We start from the raw sequence: 17858 nt of genomic DNA on the forward strand, positions 1-17858 counted from the left end.
GACCAAGGGCCAGATCACTCTTGTCACCCTCCTCTTCTCGTTGTCAGAAACCGTCACCAACAACATGACAGCGTATGTAAAGTGCACACCTTATGCCAGACACATTCCATACCTTAGCTCCATTAATTCTCGCAATGTTGCCATGAAGCAAGCAGAAATATTATCCCCGTTTTATAAGTAAGGAAATTGAGATCCAGAGGAATTTGCTATTTGGGCCCAAAATGCCATTTGCAGGTGGTGGGACGCATGATAGGGTGACTGTATACTGTTGTCCAAACAGGACGCTTTTAGGAGTGAAAGGGACACTGTTGAAGGACACAGGGATGGCAGGTAGGAGTGAGGACTGACCAGGTCCTATGGACCCCGACCCTGAAGTAAGTGTTGCCTCTTCCTTCCACTGCCAGGATGAGAGGCATGTGGAAGGAGGTCAGGGCAGGCTGGCATCCCCAAACGGCCACCTCATGGCTGTGTCAACATGTGCAGGTCACACTACCCTCTGCACCAGGCCTCCAGGAACTGCTGTAGGGATTGAGAGGAGTCCTGCAGGGCCATGCAGGGGCTTTGTGTGTGGAGCTGTAACGTGCATCTCAGTGACGTGACTGTGACTTGCTGGCCGAGGGTCCTGCCATCCTACAGTTGGGTAACTGGGCCATTTATTTTGCTCTCCGGGTGCTGAGCCCCTCACCATTAAGGTGCAACCCCACGGATGACAAGTGAAGGGCTGGACCCTCAGAGGCTGCAGCAGCCAAGCTTCAAGAGAGGGGAAGCACCAAGTCCTTCCTTATGCCCTGCCAGTGCCTCCTCTTCTGGGAAGGCTGCCTGTCAGACCTAGGGACCCCTGGCTCTGTGTCCCCTCCATCCATGGGTGTGCCCCCGTTCTGGGCTCACGGTACCATGTGTGGTCATCTGCGTGGCTTCCTTAGAGTGTGAGCCCCCTGGGGGCAAGGACTGTATCTTATTAACCTCCGCCTTGCCAGGGTCTGTCACAGTGCTAGACACGTAGTGGGTGATCAGTAAACACCTGTTTAATGCCTGGCTGAGGGTCGAGTGGTGGGTGCAGAGGTGAGTTGGTTTTCTGCAGCCACAACCACCCCTGCATCTCAGAGGTCTACAGCAATCACCGTTTGTTGTCCCCTGGTGTGTGGTGGGGGGAGAGAGGTGGGGGACCACCCAGATCCTAGAATGGATGCTTCTCAGGAAGGCTCTTGGGATGATGGAAGGGATGAAGGAAGAGAGGCGCAGGCCTGGCTGACAGCTGCATTTCCTTGTAGATGCTGAAAGCAAAACGTGCAACCCCGATGGAGGACCCCGATCTGTGCAGAGTGAACCGCCTACTCCCAAGTCGGAGATGCTGACTTCAGAAGACGCCCAGCCGGGAAGCCCCTTGGCCACTGGGACAGACCAGGTCTCCCTGGACAAGCCACTGTCCTCAGCCGCCCACGTGGACGATGCAGGTACTGGCTGGAGACCGCGCTAAGTTGAGCTTCTCCTAGAATGGCCATACGTCCCTACTGGTGTCCCTGGCTATAGCTTAGGCAACGGCCCTCGTAGAACATTGTTCTCAAGAGAGCCAGGCCCGTGCTCGATGCGCTGCCACGCTGTGCTGCCTGGCTGGGTTGAAGGGTTTGCTGGGGCACTTTTCTCTACTGTCTCTTTCCAAGTCTGGCACAGCCAATAAGGGAAGGTACTTAACGATGTTCATCTCCCTGGCACACCTTCCCCCCGTCCCAGGGCATCTTTGGGTTTCTCTGGGAGCTTCTAGGCAGGAAAGTGCTCTCTGGAGGGGCAAGTGCCCAGTGGGGGTATTTTAGTGACCCGAAAAGGGGTAGGACGTAGGGTTGAGGGACTTACTATGGCCAAAATCCTGCCATAGGGGGCGTCTTGGCCTAAAAGATGCTTAAGTCCCTGCTTGTGTGCATGCCTGGGAGCTGGTCGGTGCTGATGCAGGCTCAGCGTGCTGCGACCTGTACAGGGCTCTTCCGCTGCTTCTCGAGGGGAGGCGGACTTGGTGCCTTGCTCCAAGCCTCAGTTTCCCGCTGTTAAATGGGAAAAGTAATGGACCTACCTCAGGGTTGTTTGGAGGGTGGGAGGAGCTTAGCACAGTGTCTGCTGTGTAGAGTGACTATTATCGAAGGCAGTAGGGGCTTTGGGTGGTGGTGGTGGTTTTTATTTTAATTGGATAGACCAGGGCACCTCCCAAGGATAGGGGAGAAGGAAGGAATGATAGAAGGGAGGAAAGCAGGAACTGGCCACAGACACCTGCAGGCGCTTCACCAGCTCCTCCTCCTCTCCCACCTGACAGCGATTCTTCTGGAGCTTCACTGTGGACTTGGAATCCTGTTGTCTCATAGAATTTCAGGCTATAAGCACATCTCACACAGTTTGGGGGTGGAAAGGTGAACGCCTCTCTCCATGAGTGTGGGAAGTTGGAAATCCAGGCCCCAGGACAGCCTGCTAGGCTTCTGCTTCAGAGCGGGTGCACTGTGCCTGGGACTTCCTTCTGCCACAGAAGGGTGACACCCACAGCCTCGCAGGCCGCCCATCCACAGCACCCCTGCAGCGCTAGCAGGCACCTGCCCAGAGGCATGCTCGGCCCTCCTTGGGGGTGGCTGTGTTTCTCCAGTTTCACCTGGCTTGGAATTTGGGGTCTGAGAGTTGTGACCCCTGGAGGGTCCCAGCTGTCACGCAGAGGACCCCTCCACACACACAGGTCTCTGTGTGCACCAGGTATCTGACTTTGGGGCTGCCATGGTTCTTACGGCTGAGCAGAGCCTGGCTTTCCTGCCATAGTGTGGTCCCCGCAGCCCAGCCCTTGTGTATGGCCCATGAGCCTCCCCGAAGGAGGCAGGTCTGCTGCTCCCAGCCCCCACTGGGGCTCACGCTTCTCCTTGGCAGTGGTTTCTGTAGCTCAGCTCAGGGCCTGTGCCTGCTCCCCTCAGCGCCCTCTTCTGACCTCAGACACAGACTCTCGCTCTCTCTCCAGATGCTGGGTGTAGGGGTGGGTTCCTGAGAGCAGAGTGGGTCTGTTGAGATTACACATTTGTATCAAGGACCCTCTCCTGAGTGAGGCCTGAGGGAGGAGTGGGAATCAGCCAGGCAGAGAGTGAGGTGCAGAGCATCCCAGAAAGGGGAATAACATGCAAAGACAGGGGACAGGAACACACACCTTTTCTGTAAAGGGCCAGAGAGGAAAGAGCATCAGCGCTGCAGGCTGGAGGTGTCTGACGCAGTCACTTGCCTCTACCCTCGTAGCACAAAAGCAGCGTCGATGGTGAAAGGGTGCAGCTCTTGTCAGTGGAACTGTAACGATTAAAAACAACCCAGGGCTCGGTGAGGTGGGTCACACCTATCATTCCAGCACTTTGGGAAGCCAAGACAGGAGAATCACTTGAACCTAGGAGTTCAAAGTCAGCCTGGACAGCATTGCATGACCCCATCTCTACAAAAAGGTTTTATTTTTTGTTTTTGGTTGCCCAGGAGGTCAAGGCTATAGTGAGCTGTGATCACACCACTTACTCCAGTCTGGGTGACAGAACCAGACCCTGTTTCAAAAAAATTTAAAATAAAAAACAGCCCACAGATTGGAGAGAGTTGGCCTGGCAGGTTTTCCCTGAGGGCAGCTGGAACCCCCAGGGATGGAGAGACAATGGGATTTGCCTTGTAGGAAGCGCTCTGCTGGTGACCTGGCAAGACCTGGGGGCAGGGAGACTGGAGACGTGCATGGTTCCCCGGGGACTTGTCTCATTCCCGGCTTCCCCAGTGTGGGTCTTGTGCCCCTGGGGTTTGTGAGATGACTTCTTGTGAATGGCATGTGGACAGACAATGAGAAAACATTATTAACATTTAATTAATAATGAATGTTTAAACATTAATAATGAAAATAATTAGGGCAAGAAGTACTGACTTCTCATTTTGGGCAATTATAGAGATTTGCTTTTTCTTCTAAACAGAGATAAAAATGTGAATTCACTTAAAGTAAAATATAGAAAACAGAAGTATAGAAAGTACAGAGGAATGTCCAAAATGTCTAAAGCAGGAGCCACAAGTCTGGTTTAAGAAAGACCATTCCATTCCTTAGGGATGCAGCTGGCTTATTAGCAGTTAGTGACATTTGTCATCACGCTGGGGATAACAAGAGCTGACACAGGTGGCTGCATGCATGCAGGGTGGGGGAGAGTGCTCTGCTAATGACTGCACATTCATTAGCTTACTTAGCCCTGGAAGTAGCCCCCAGAGATCTCGTCCGTGATGAGATGCTGGCACACAAGTCAAACAACTGGTCCAAATAACTGGAAACAGAGGACATCTTTGACATCAGGTGACCTGGGTTTGAGACACATGCCTGAACTCCTTACTGAGCTGTGGGGCCATGGGCAAGTGACTTAACCTCTCTGATCCTGTTTGATCAACTGTAAAATGAGGATAGTAGTCACACTGACCTCCCAGGGTCGCTAAAATTAAATTAAGTGATCTCCAGGAAAGACTTATCTCCATCTTAACCCACACCGAGCACTTGGAAAGTGTTTACTGCTGCTACTGTAGCATCACTGTTACTCTCACCATCATCGTTGCCATCATCGTCATCTGTCACCATCATTGTCATCTGTCGTCGTCATCTGTCACCATCATCGTCATCTGTCGTTGTTATCATCTGTCACCATCATCGTCATCTGTCGTTGTTATCATCTGTCACCATCATCGTCATCTGTCGTCATCATTATCATCTGTCGTCATTGTCATCTGTCACCGTCATTGTCATCTGTCACCATCATTGTCATCTGTTGTCTTCATTGTCAAAAACAACCCTTGGAAAGGGACGTGCTAACACACAGTATGTAGCTGCCTATAGATGCTCCCAGAGAGGCCGTCTCTCTAGTGGCACGTGTGTTTTGGGATGTGGGGTCACCTGCAGTTTGCAATGGCTGGGACAACCCCGAGGCCTCATCCAGCTCTACAGACCTGGGATCTTGCACTAGGGACATTGTTCACCTCCACAACACCAGGTCAATGTTCAGAAGCTTGGCCATGAACAACACCCCTATAAACAGGGTGTAACTTAACACAGGGACATTAAATGTACTGGTTTAAAAATTTGCAAGCCAATGTTTAAACATCAGGAGTGTTCACAGAAATCCAGATGTGCAGTTTCTTTTCAGTTGTCAAAGTTCAGGCCCCCCGGATCCCTGCTGTCACACAGCCAGGGTCACTGGAGCTGAACAGAGTCTGTCCCTGTAGATGGGCCTGGCGCTTTGGGTGTTGGAGTTTGCAATCCCTTCCATGAAGGTGAAGAGCCTGGTCTTCGGAGCCAACCCCTGTGTTACTGACTTTTAATTTTCTGCTTTGGGCCTCAGTGTTTTGTGATAGAAGGAGGCAGAGCCTGAGGCCCCCGTGAGGCAACATGGTCCTAGGTCTCCGGTTTCTACTGCAGAGCCCAAGGGGACCCGCTGTTTGATGCTTTGTGTCTGATGCTGTCTGTTCTCTTCCCACATTCTGCACCTCAGCACCCAAGGGAGCTGTCCACATCTGGGCACAGTCACTCTGTGTTGTGGATAATTCCATGACAGACAGATGTCATCTAATGGCCGACAAAGCCATATCCTTGAGTGACAAATGCGTCATGTGAGTGCTGGAGCCTGGGCCCTGCTTCTCTCCTTGACCTTGGACAAGTTCAGGGAAACCTCACGGGGGCCCAGAACGCGGTGTCCCGTGGGTGATGGTCTACACCTACAGGAGCCCCTGGGTCTCTGCAGTGGTGCTCACTGCTGTCCTGAAAGGTCAGGTGCTTTCTCTTCAAAAGTAAACCTCCCATGAACTTTGCTGGGGGTGGGCGAGAGGGGTCATCAAAAAGCACAAGGGGCTATCCTAGGTCACTCCCCGCATCCAGGTGGCAACATCCAGGACTGGAGTTGCTGCTTCCCCATGCCCCAACCATGATGAGTGTGGGCAGCAGGGGGTACATCTGAATATTGCAAATCTCAGGAGGAGGACACTGTCAATGATTTTGACCATTATTTTCCTTGAGCCTTTGGTTTGGTGACTTGGGTTGACTTTGGGCTTTTGTGTTTGGGGTGATTTTGCTTTTCCTGGTTTTGTTTGGATGGTGCTTGATATGGTTTGGTTATGTCCCCACCCAAATCCCATTTTGAATTGTAGCTCCCATAATTCCCACCTGTTGTGGGAGGGACCTGGTGGGAGATCATTGAATCATGGGGGCAGTTTCCCCAGTACTGTTCTCATGGTAGTGAATAAGCCTCATGAGATCTGATGGTTTTATAAGGGAAAACCCCTTTTGTTTCATTCTCATTCTTTCATGTCCGCCACCATGTAAGATGTGCCTTTCGCCTTCTGCCATGATTGTGAGGCCTCCCCGGCTATATGGAACTGTGAGTCCATTAAACTTCTTTTTCTTTATAAATTACTCAGTCTCAGGTGTGTCTTTATCAACAGCATGAAAATGGCCTAATAAGTGCCACACCAGCAACAGAGCATTCCCTACGAAGCCCAGAAGGATCTGGTGTTTTGACACAAATTGGAACAGGGTCCTGTTCAGCGTTTCTGTTGTGGGACAGGAGCTGAGTTCTGGCCTTCCCACGAGTGCACTAATTAAAAAGGAGAGTGACACTCAGGGATCATGTTCTGTGTGCACTCTGTTATCTTATAACAGCCCCATATTTTGGGATGAGAAAACAGAGCCCAGAGAGGTTAAGTCACTTTCCCAGGCCATAGAGCATAAAAATAGATGAAACCCAGTGGCAGGACTGGGTTTGATCTTCACCATAACACTCTACAGCCTAAACTCTAGAGCCAAACAGGAGATAAACATTTGTTCTGCTTCTGGAATGTTCTGGAATGTGAGTCTAGAACAGGGACTGTCAAATTGCAGACTGCAGGTCAGATACTGCCCATGTCTGTGTCTGCATGGCCGTGGAGCACTGCTCTAGTGGGCTGGTCCCGGGAGTCAGGAGACCACGGTGAGGTGCTTCCCTCCCTGAGCCCTGCACTTGTCTCCCCAACTAGTGGCTGCCCTTCACCACTGCCTGGGGCCTATGCTGATACCAGCTACTCCTGGGGCGTGGGCTCTGGTCAGCTGCTGGGCACTGAGTGGAGGAACCTCATCTGGGAGTTGGTGAGCCACCTGGCCCACAGCCAGCTGCCCAAGCTGAGACCAAGGATGTGCTGGGTGTACGGGGGTGGAGTACAAGTGACCATGGGCTCTCCACGTCCATCCTTGGGCTGGCCACCCTTGAACTCCAGAATGTCTTCAGTGGGTGGTAACTGGCTGCAAAGTGTGCCCCCTGCCCCGGTAGCCCTCTTGAGGCAAGTGGCAGGGCAGAGTTTTTCCTCCTGTTAAGTTCCTACATAATATTCTTGATTTTGCCTCTTAGCCTGGAAAGCCAAAAATGTTTATTGTCTGCATCTGAACAGAAAAGGTTTATCAGCCCCTGCTCTGGAAAGTAAGTGAGGATTACACAGAAGGATGTCAGTGGAACATGCTTAGCAAAGAGGTACCAGTAAGCCGTGAACTTGTGGCGCTGTGGTTGAGTTTCAGGTATTTCCATTCCTAGCCCTGACCCCTGCATTGGGGTTTCTACAGTGTAGGACCCTCTGGTTGAGACTTCATTTGGTAAGAAGGAGCCTCTGCTTGTCCAGCCCCAACGGATGGGTCCCCCAAATGCAGAGAACATGCAGAGCCAGTGTCTTCTTCCACTTTTTCAAAAATTGATTCAGCACTTGAGATGTTAACAGATGTGAAATTTCAGTTTTGACAAGACTCCAAGATACAACCCCAGTGGCTGCATACTCACATGAGATGCAGAGGGCGGTGTCAGAGGAGAGGGAAGATGGGGAGGAGGGAGGGAGAGAGGAGATGCTGAAAACCATCTCCTGTCCTTAAAGCCATCAGGTAGGCCAAGGATGTGAAGGTTCAGTGTGTGGTGAGGATGGATGTTTTGGGGGAGACTCTGGAGGAGGGTTTTGGTGAGCCTAGCTGGTGTGGTGAGTCTCATGGCCATCAGGGTGAAGGGTGGGGAACCCAGAGTCCCACCTTGGGCAGGTGGAATGAGGGGACCTCAGAGGCTTACCCTTTACTCTGCGGCTTAAGGTAGTGGCACTGTGACCATTGACTCAGTCCTGGGAAATCCAGAGCTCCCCTGTCCAGTGCAGTAGTCACTAGCCATGTGGCTGTTTGAAATAATTAAAATTTAAGCTTGTTTGTCACTCCAGCCACTTGTCCAGTGTTCAGTGGTCATGAGGGTCTAGTGGCCACCATATGGACAAGGAATAAGTGTGTCAATCATCTCAGAAAGTGCTGCTGGGTAGTACTGAGGGTCAGGGTGGCTTCACATCTATTTCGGTGTGAAACAAGGAGAGAAGTAGTTTGGATTGGCCCAGCCTTCCAGAGTTCTCCGTACTAACAGAGACGGTAATAGCAACAAAGACCACATGGCCCAAGCTGGAAATATTTTCTACCTGACCCTCTGCAGGAAAGGCCTGACAAACCCTGATTTGGAGAATGGGTTTCCACTGGGGTGGGAAGCATTGTCAGGAGCTTGAGAAGCTGGAGAGGAAGCCCAGGCAGAAGTTCTGATAGCTCACACTGGGAGACAAGTGGATATTTCTGAGAAATTATTTGGAAGTAGAGTTCATGAGACTTGTCTGTGAATTAGATATAAGGAGTGGGTATAGGGTGGAGAGGACAAGAAAAGGGTGGTATGGGGCATCTGGTCTGGCTGGACAGCTGGTGGGGCATGGAACACTGAACCTGGTGAAAGTGGATGATATGGTGTGGCTATGTCCCCACCCAAAATCTCATCTTGAATTATAATTCCTACAATCCCCATAATTTCCATGTGTCAATGGAGAGGCCAGGTGCAGGCAATTGAATCACAGGGGGCAGTTTTCCCCATGCTGTTCTCATGATACTGAGTGAGTTCTCACAAGATCTGATGGTTTTATAAGGGACTCTTCCCCCTTCACTTGGTACATCTCCTTCCTGTCGTATTGTGAAGAAGGTGCTTGCTTTCCCTTTGCCTTCTGGTGTGATTGTAATTTCCGGAGGCCTCCACAGGCATGCTGAACTGTGAGTCAATTAAACATCTTTTCTTTGTATGTTATCCAGTCTCAGGCAGTTATTTTTAGCAGCGTAAGAAGAGACTAATGCAGTAGGGATCTGGCTGGATTAGTGCCATGTCCACAGCTTCTAGAATAGTGCCTGGAACCCATGGTTGTTCAATAACATTTGCAAGATGGGTTGATGGTTGAATGAGTGAGAGGGAAGGGAAGGCTCAGGAGAATTTGTCGTGGGGACCAAGATTCAAGTTTGGATGTGATTGGCCTCCAGATGGAGATGCCCATGTGGCCAACTGGTAACATGGAAATCTGGAGCTCAGAGAAACGGTCCAGGGTTGACAGAGAAATGGAATCAGTTCTGAAGCCAGAGGAGTGGATGAGAATGACCTGTGAGAGGGGTAGACAGGGAAGAGGACCTAGGCCTGCATCCTGGGGCAGCCCAGGTGGACATTCATATGCAGGAGGTGGGACCTGCCAGAGAGGCTGAGCAGAGGTGGCCAGGGCTCCAGGGGAGAACCGGGAGAGTGTGTGTCGGGAAGCCAGAGGGGAAAGTGTTAAAGATGGTGGATGGCTGAGTGGGGTGGCCCTGGCTCAGTGAGGGGGCCAGGGCTTGCTGGGTGGAGATGCAGTGTTAAAGGTCATCTTTCATAAGTTTATTTTGCAAAGGAACAGGTAATTGTAACTAAGCTGGGAGTGTAGACGAGGTCAAGATTGTTTGGTTTGGTTTTGGGTAGAATATTTTAGATCTTGTTGGGATCCTAAAAAGAAGGATAAGTCAGTGATACAGGCCAAGGGGGACAACCTGTCAATAGCTCAGAGGGATGTGGAACTGACCCAAGTCAGTGCTTATCTAGTGAAGTTTTACATGGAGATCAGACATAGAAGATAGATCCAGATGATTGGCTGGGGCTGACCCAGGAGTGGGGACACTGACCCCAGGCTGCTCTGCCTCCCTGGTAATGCTTCCTTTGGTGGTACCTCTTAGCAGACCCCTGGAGCCCAGTTCAGATGCTGGCCACATTGTCCTGGAGGAGATGAGTCAGAGGAGTGCTAAGTAGCTCTAGACAAACCTTCCCTGCCGTGGTCTCGTGTTGGCCTTTCCATCCCTGTAGTGGGCAGGGTCGGGTATTTTATAGATATTTGTACAGATGAGGAGACTGAGACTCACTAAGCAAGGTGGAGACCAAGGTCACTCATCTGTAAATAGGTCAAACACATGGAGGAAGGAGGGGAATGCTGGATTCTGGTGTAATTGTGGCGAGGTGAGCCATTTCTATGACATCTCTGTCTCCCAAAAGCAGGACTTTGGAAATGTCCTGGGTGACCAGTCCCCTGAGAGCATGACCCATTCACAAAGAAGCAATCCAGAACAAGAAGTCCTGTAAACCCAAACAATCAAAGCAGGGTGTGGATGCAACGACCACATGAAAGGGCTTCAGAATAATAGATGTGTGAATATCTGAAAAGAAGTTGGACCCCCAGGAGGAAACTTCCTGGGAGAAAACTAGGCCTGGGCTGGCTACTGAGAGCTCACCCCATGCCTGGTGGTCTTGGCCATGAGCTTGGCTGCCGAGGAAATGGGCTCTGAAGTGTGGTGTCCCAAGAATGAGGGTGTCCACTTACCTGTGCTGATTTACACAAGACAGAAAACTCCACCAAGTTATAACTGGAGCCTACATAGAGAAAATGGGCATTTCTATGCTTACCTGTGACTTAACAAGGAAACCTCACAACTATTTTTACCTAGAAAGCACAAAATATTTACTTTGATGTTATTATCAGGGCAAAACTTACTAAGTGAAACAACTAATCAGAGTTGTAGACTCTTAGACATTATAGGTTACAAGTCAGATGACATAATGACAATCTCAGAGCATAGGAGTCTTAAACCCCTTTGAACAAGTAACACTTTTGAGGACAGTTTAATAGTAATAAGAAAAATAAAATGAAAACAGCACTTTCCTGTGGGTATCCATGCAGAACAAAAGAGTATAGAGCCCACTGTAATTATGGTTGTTCTCAGTTCAGGCCAACTTCATAACACAGAGCTGAGTCTGCCCTCTGCAGTTGGAGTATGTGTTGTTGGGGGAGAACAACACATACTCCATCTCTGCTTTCAGAGGTTTTGTTCTCCAGGCATTAGGAGGGCTGGCCCTTCTAAGATAAGGACTCCGTTGTCATGAACTTAACATAAGAAAGGGCTGGGAATGAGAGTTTAAAACGTCCAACATGGGCAATAAAGGAACAGAAACTAATGATAGCTAATGGGATACAAGGAGCATGCAATATTTCCATCTGGTGTTTAGCTGGAGGCTCTCTGTGGGCAGGAATTAGGCCTGTTTTAACACTCCCTCCCCCGACCACTGTGTTTTCAGCACCATGGACAGCACCAACAGCTCCTGGGTACCTCCAGAAACAGCAGCTAATAGACGAATGAACCCCACAGGAGCTAACACAGTGACCCAAGGACAAGCTCCAGCTCCACCAGGCTTTTCCCTCAGACATACAATGGGGAGAGTGTTTGTGTCGTCTTCATTGGGTAGTTGTAAAAACTGAATAAGATGACGTGTGCCAGGTGCCTTCCATGGGCCTTAGCACTCAAGAGTGTACTGAGAGGGCAGGAAGTGAGGGAGTGCTGGTCCCAGGGAGACCACCTTTCTTGGATCAGAGGTAAGGAAGAACAGAGATGTTGGGGACAGCAGTTTGCATTTGAGTCAGAAATCCAAGAGGAGCCCCGGTCCGATGACCTCAGTTTTCCCTGTAAAGCTGCAGGTGAAGCTGTGTGGTAGGAGCAGCAAAGGTGGGAAGCTGGAGGTGGGGAAGGGACAGAAAGGGCTTGAGCAGTGATGCAGAGCACCTGCAGGAGGAAGCTTCTGGCCACGGGTCCTGCAGAGCAACAGTTCTTCCTGAAGTGGACTCCATGGGCTCTTCTTCCTGCAATACTAGGTGAGGGCAGGAGCAGACAAGTGGCAGCTTCATCCCCAGATGAAACTTTTCCAGAGGGTTGAAAGGAATCAAGGCAAAGAACTTAGGGACTGTTGGTCAGATTGTTGTTGAAATAATGGATGATGGAACCCAAGCCAGGTAAAAAGAGAAATAAGAAAGGGAAGGGTTGATGGGTTGAGGGAAAGCTGGGGATGGGCAGGCTGAGGGTGGTGGTGAAGGAGGTGGATGGAGCCTGAATGAGCAGCTAGGAAGGGAGGGATGAGGGTTCTGGGATGGCTGAACCCTTCCTCCAAGTCAATCCTTACTGTCGTCACTCCCACCTTAGGCTGGCATACCAGACGTTAGGGCTGCTGCAAACAGACAAATAAGAATGAGAGCTGCTGGACTGGAGGGTTACACTGTGTCATGGCCACTTCTTGCTTAAACTGAGAAACAATCCTGTGAGGGGCTGTTGGTAACACAATGCCATGCCTGAGTAAATGGAGTTTTGGAGAGATTTAGTAACTTAAGGTCCAAGAGTAAGTTCAGAGACCACTTTAGCCTGGGTGTGTCTGACTCCAAAATCTGGCATGGCGAACACTGCTCCTAGGTGAGGTGGGAGCTATGGCGTGCACCTCTCATGGAACAAAGAATGGAATCCCTCATGCTATTGAAATGACTTCCCTCTCTGCATCCTCCTCTCTCTGCTTCTGATGGTTCTATTGAGAGTTGAACTTGCAGGAAGTCAAGTGCCTGTGTGAGGTGACTGCTCTGTATGCTCTTCACGATCCCATCCCACCAAACCCTCTTGCTTTGCTCTCTTGCTTCCTTTGCTGTCAGAGGAAACATGTTTTTGAACTCTCTGCTTTGCCTTTGAACCAGCCAAGATGCCATCTGCATCCAGTGGTGAAGAAGCAGACGCTGGCAGCCTCCTGCCCACCACCGATGAGCTCTCCCAAGCCTTAGCTGGGTCTGACTTCCTGGACAGTCCTCCCAGACCTCTGGAGAGATCTGTGGGCCAGCTCCCCAGCCCCCCACTGCTGCCCACTCCGCCACCCAAGGCAAGCTCCAAAACCACAAAAAATGTCACAGGTGGGTCCACATGCATCCTGTCCATCCTCTTTCCTTTCTCTGCTCCATCCATCCATCCATCCACCATACATTCATCCACCCATCCATCATCTGTCTATTTATTCACCCATTCACTCATCCATCCATCTGTCCATCCATCCACCCATACCTTCAGCCAGTCTTGATTGGGCACCCACTATGGGCTGGTTCTCATCATTAGCTTCTGTGACTGGGGTTCAGGGCAGGCCCAGAGGAGTAGATCTTACCAAGGAAACTGTGGTTGTCAGGAGCAGACTGCCTAGTCTCCCTCAAGCAAACAGGGACATGTCTTTGCAGGAGTCAAAGGGGGCATCTTCTGGGACCTGAATGCAAGAGATGCAGCCCGTTCCCAGGACGGGGCTTGGCTTTAGCTTGGCTTGGCCTTTCTTTTCTTTTTTTTTCTTTTCCTTTCCTTTCCGTCCTGTTCTGTTCTTTCTGGATGTTCATGTGTTTGTCTTTCTCTTTGTGCTTCTCTCTGAATCTCAGTCTCTTTCAGTCAGTCTCTCTCCCTTCCTCCCTTCCTCCCTCCCTGTCTCTGCTGGTCTCTGTTTGCTGTTTCACTTTCCAATAAGTTCTGTCCAGCAAGGCAGAGCCAGGAGTAAACAGCAGACATTGGTGGTCAGATAGGGGTGCACAGCTAGACAGAGGCCCCCACGGTCAGACACTTACGTAGCTTTTGTCACACTGGCAGAATAATCCTAGCAAGTAGAGATAATTACTTTGCAAACTTAGGTATTTTTTGTCTGGAATTTACTGGTGCAAACAGGACACATTGATGGTCTCAGGGAAGAGGTAGGCTGTTTATCAAGAGATAATGACTTTTCGGAGTAAAACCTTGCATGCTGTCTTTGAAGGCTGTGAGTGTCAAACATGACACAAAACAGAGGTTGACAATTTTGTTACAATCACCTAACCTCTGATTAACCACCATCAATAATTGCCATTTGTTGGGTAGGCACCAGGTGCCCCATTTGTAGTTGCAAAACAGGCTCAGGAAACTCCAGTAACTTGTCCCAGGTCCTGGAAATGATTGAAACTTTTGAACCCAGTTTTGGGCCCAAAGCTTGTTGCTACCACACGTGTGGCGAGGGGCTGGTGCCCTCCCCTCTGCGATCTCACCTAATCCTCATTGTGCTTCTTCCCAGCTTTCATGGAAGAGGGAACTGTCACCTTTTGGAAGAGGTGTCAGCTGCTGGGACAGGGAGAGCCTGGGCATGAGCTTGGAAGGGCTGGGTCCCAGCCCCTGGCTCTTTTCTGAGGACCTTACTGCCTCTTATGGGGTGAACGCTCAACCTGGAGGTGACTCTTGGGTGGAAAATGCTTTCAGTGGGGCATTTTCCTTGTATGCCTAACATGAATTAAGTATTCCAATCTAACTGATGATTCTCAACCAGACACCGCAGAACCAGAGGAGGTGAGATGCATCCCACAGGGGGCCTCTTTAGCTGGTACTGCAGATGTTCTGGATGGGATAGATGTGGGGCTGTGTGCCCTGTGGTTCCCCGAGTAGGGTTGGTATGTGGGAAGATGTGCTGCTGGGTGAGTGGAGGGATGAGTGAGGGGGCGTCCCCTCCACCCCACCACCCTGAGACTTGGCCCTGGCTGTTCTCCCTGCTGGAACATTCTCCCTTCCTGCTTTGCCTGGTCAATACCTTTGCATGCTTGGGACCACAGCTCAAGCTGTCTCTCCTTCAGGGGAGCCAGCCCTGACCCCTGACCTCATAGCACCGTGTGCCCCATCTTCCAGCATTTACCGCATTGCCCCACCTTGTTTAGTGGGTTGAATGGTGTCCTCCCAAAATTCCCATCCACCTGGAACCTCAGAACATGACCTTGTTTGGAATAAGCGTCTCTCAACTGTCAGTAAGTTAAAGATCAAGCTGAGCTCGTGCTGGATTAGGGTAGGCCCTGAATCTAACAACAGCATCCACGTGAGAGGCAGAACAGGACACACAGGGATGGGAGTGATGCATCCACAGAATGCCAAGCATTTTCCAGGGAGAGAGACCTGGGACAGCATTTCCCTCACAGCCTCAGAAGGAACCAACCCTGCCAGCCTCAGTTTCAGGCTTCTGGTCTCCAAAACTGAGAGTTGTTCTGCTGCTTTAGGCTGCCCAAGGAGCCATACATGCCTTGTCTGTTGTATGGTTTGCCTCTCTCTAACCACCTGCCCCCGAGACAGTAGCCCCTGAGAACTGGCCACACTTTTGTGTTCACCATCAAATCCAAGTGCAGGCGTAGTACAGGGCATACAGCAGGCACTCAGCAAGTGCAGATGACGGTTGCATGGATGAATGAATGGTGAATGAATGCATGCATGTCCTGAACCCTGTCTGTCTGCTTTCTGCATCTTTCTACATCTCTGTAGATGAATCCAAATATTCAGTCTTTGTGTGATATGGCCATATAAATTACAGCACAAAGTTGGGGGCAAAACTGGGCTATGTTGCATTCTGTTATTGTCTTTGCGATAGCTCCCTTTTTCCTCCATTGAAACCTAAAACCATTGAAAGTCCATTCAATTAATCACCATTCACCTCATTTTATTCTGGCTAATGTATAATTTGTTCCTGGTCCTCAATAACTTGGTTACCCAGAGAGTTTCCTGCCTCTTCCGAGCTTGGGAAGGTCGAGCCTCAGAAGGCACAGGTGTTCACTCTGACTCCACACGCCCTAAATTCTGGCATTCTGTCCCAAGTCTGCGGACACTTCTGGCTTCCACACTGCCCTCAGCTGCAAGGACATCAGGGGATACTCTGACACTTACGCGTTTCCAAGGGGACTGAGTTGAGACTGGGAGGCGGAGGAGGGTGGTTCCAAGCTATGAGCCCTGGCCTGGCTTCTTACTGCAGAGACTACATTTTGGTGACTTTGATTTAATTTTCTCAGTTCCTCTTTTTCCTTTTCCTTTGGGAAAAGGTTCATGTGCTTCAGCATGTGAACACTAGATGGCAGCAAAGAAGACAGTTCCCTTAACTGGGCTTCCCTTGCTGCAGAAGGGACCGTGGCCCAACTGAGTCTCCACCCAAGGCAGGGACCGCAGGTGTCTTAGTTCATCTGAGTTACTTATAAACCACAGAAACTTATTCCTCACTCTTCTGGAGCCTGGAAGTCCAAGACCAAGATGCTGGCAGATTTGGTGTCTCTGATGAGAGCTTGCTTCCTGGTTCATAGGTCAAATTCCTGGACTTTCTTGAAAAGTCTTCATCTTGGATCACCCTCTGAGTCACCACAGGCCCATTAAGGTGGGTGGGTTCTCTCTGTGTGCTGTGGTCCCCACCCTCCCCTCATGGAGAAATTGCAGGAGGTCCCTTGCGTTCCCGGGTTTCACCTGCCTGGTCCCTGGAGATGTGTTCACCCCTCTCCCTTTGACCTCTCCTTTACCCCTCTCCTTTACCCTTGCTGTCACCTGGTCCAGTTGGTGACACTCAGCTCTGAGGGATGGGAGTCCCACAGCCTCTGCCAAGTGTAAGTGAAGCTGGGTGCGATGTGCTTATCTCAGCTCCCGCCTTCTTCTGGTGGCCTGCCCCTGAGGTGGCTTCTGAACTTCAGCTTCCTCATCTGTGAAATGGGAGTGACAAGGGGTCCCCTGCACAGGCTGGGTGGGGCGAGCCAGGCAAAGCTCTATGGGGGCCATGGGGTCAGTGCTGGTTGTCACATCTGGGATTGACAGTGGGGCAGAGACCTGGGTGGGATCCCAGCTCCACCAAGCTGAGCGAGAGCAGGCAAACCATGCTGCCTCAGTTTCCCTATTTGTACAACAGGGCTGTGATTCCTTCCTCATGGGGCTGGGGTGAGGAGTAGAGGCAGTGATGGTTAGAGACAGAGGGGCTGGGGGATGCTGAGTGTCACCTGCCTGTGTTCAGGAGTGGGGCACTCTCCTGAGCAAGAGCAGCCTGGGGAGGCTGAGGCCAGTGGGGGGAGGACAGCACAGTGTGCAGAAGCTGGGATGGGTCTCCCTGCAGCCCCTGCCCTGCCTGGCCACTTCTTGCATGGCTGGATCCTTGTCATTTCTCAGGTCTCAGCTCAAAGGTCCCCTCTGCAGAGAAGCCTTGCCTGACCTCCCTCTCCCAAACCAGCCACCACCTCCCTCAGACCAGCCCAGTACTCTCAGCCCATCTGCGTGGTGCCCTCTTGCCCCCCTCCCCTTTCCTCTCTCTCTCCCAGCCCTTTTCTCTACCTCTCCTTCTGTCTCCTTCTCTCTTCTACAGTCATTTGCTCTCTTTCTGTCTGCCTGGTCTCTGTCTGGCTCCACCAACCTAGGGCAGGGCCAGGGCCGTTTCCCTGTGGCCTGGCCTTGTCTGGCCAAGCAGGTGCTTGTGGACAAAGTGAAATAACTAAAATCCTTCACGAGGTTTACAGTTTCTTTTTGGGTTTTGAGGAATACTTTTTATCGATGCTGGCCACATCCTAGGATTATATTGAAAGAGTTTGTTTCTGGCTTTTAGGGAATGGGGTAGTTTAGATCTGGTTGTTTTCCTGGTGGGATTAAGGGGAGCTGGTGTTTGTATCAGTCCTGCCAGGATACTTTTGGAATGAGAGTTTATGCTGAACACCTAAGAGCTGCTGGGCCTGTGCCGGCTGCTGGGTTCCTGAAAAGGAGCTGATGGCCTCATTTTACAGGCAGGGAGGCTAAGCCTTTGAGAGCTTCGGTGACTTTCCCAGAGTCTTGCACATTGGGAAGTGGCAGATCAAGACCAGAGGCCAAATCTGCAGAAGACAAAGCCCAGGCTCTCTGCTCTTCTGGGCACCTG

At 50.9% G+C, this 17858-nt stretch overlaps 1 protein-coding gene across 5 annotated transcripts in view; it reads left to right on the top strand.

The window, feature by feature from the left end:
- PHACTR3 (phosphatase and actin regulator 3) overlaps nt 1-17858 on the top strand; it is a 280165-nt gene that overhangs the window by 175582 nt on the left and 86725 nt on the right. For 4 of the 5 annotated variants that reach the window (XM_021920860.2, XM_021920859.2, XM_021920863.2 and 1 more), the window contains exons 4-5: nt 1272-1454; nt 12877-13086. In XM_021920860.2, the coding sequence (XP_021776552.2) occupies nt 1272-1454; nt 12877-13086 (393 nt within the window). The remainder of the gene's footprint in view (nt 1-1271; nt 1455-12876; nt 13087-17858) is intronic. The other variant, XM_021920865.2, reaches the window with a different exon arrangement.

Source organism: Papio anubis, chromosome 16 (assembly GCF_008728515.1).
Source record: "Papio anubis isolate 15944 chromosome 16, Panubis1.0, whole genome shotgun sequence".
Classification (NCBI taxonomy): Eukaryota; Metazoa; Chordata; class Mammalia; order Primates; family Cercopithecidae; genus Papio; species Papio anubis.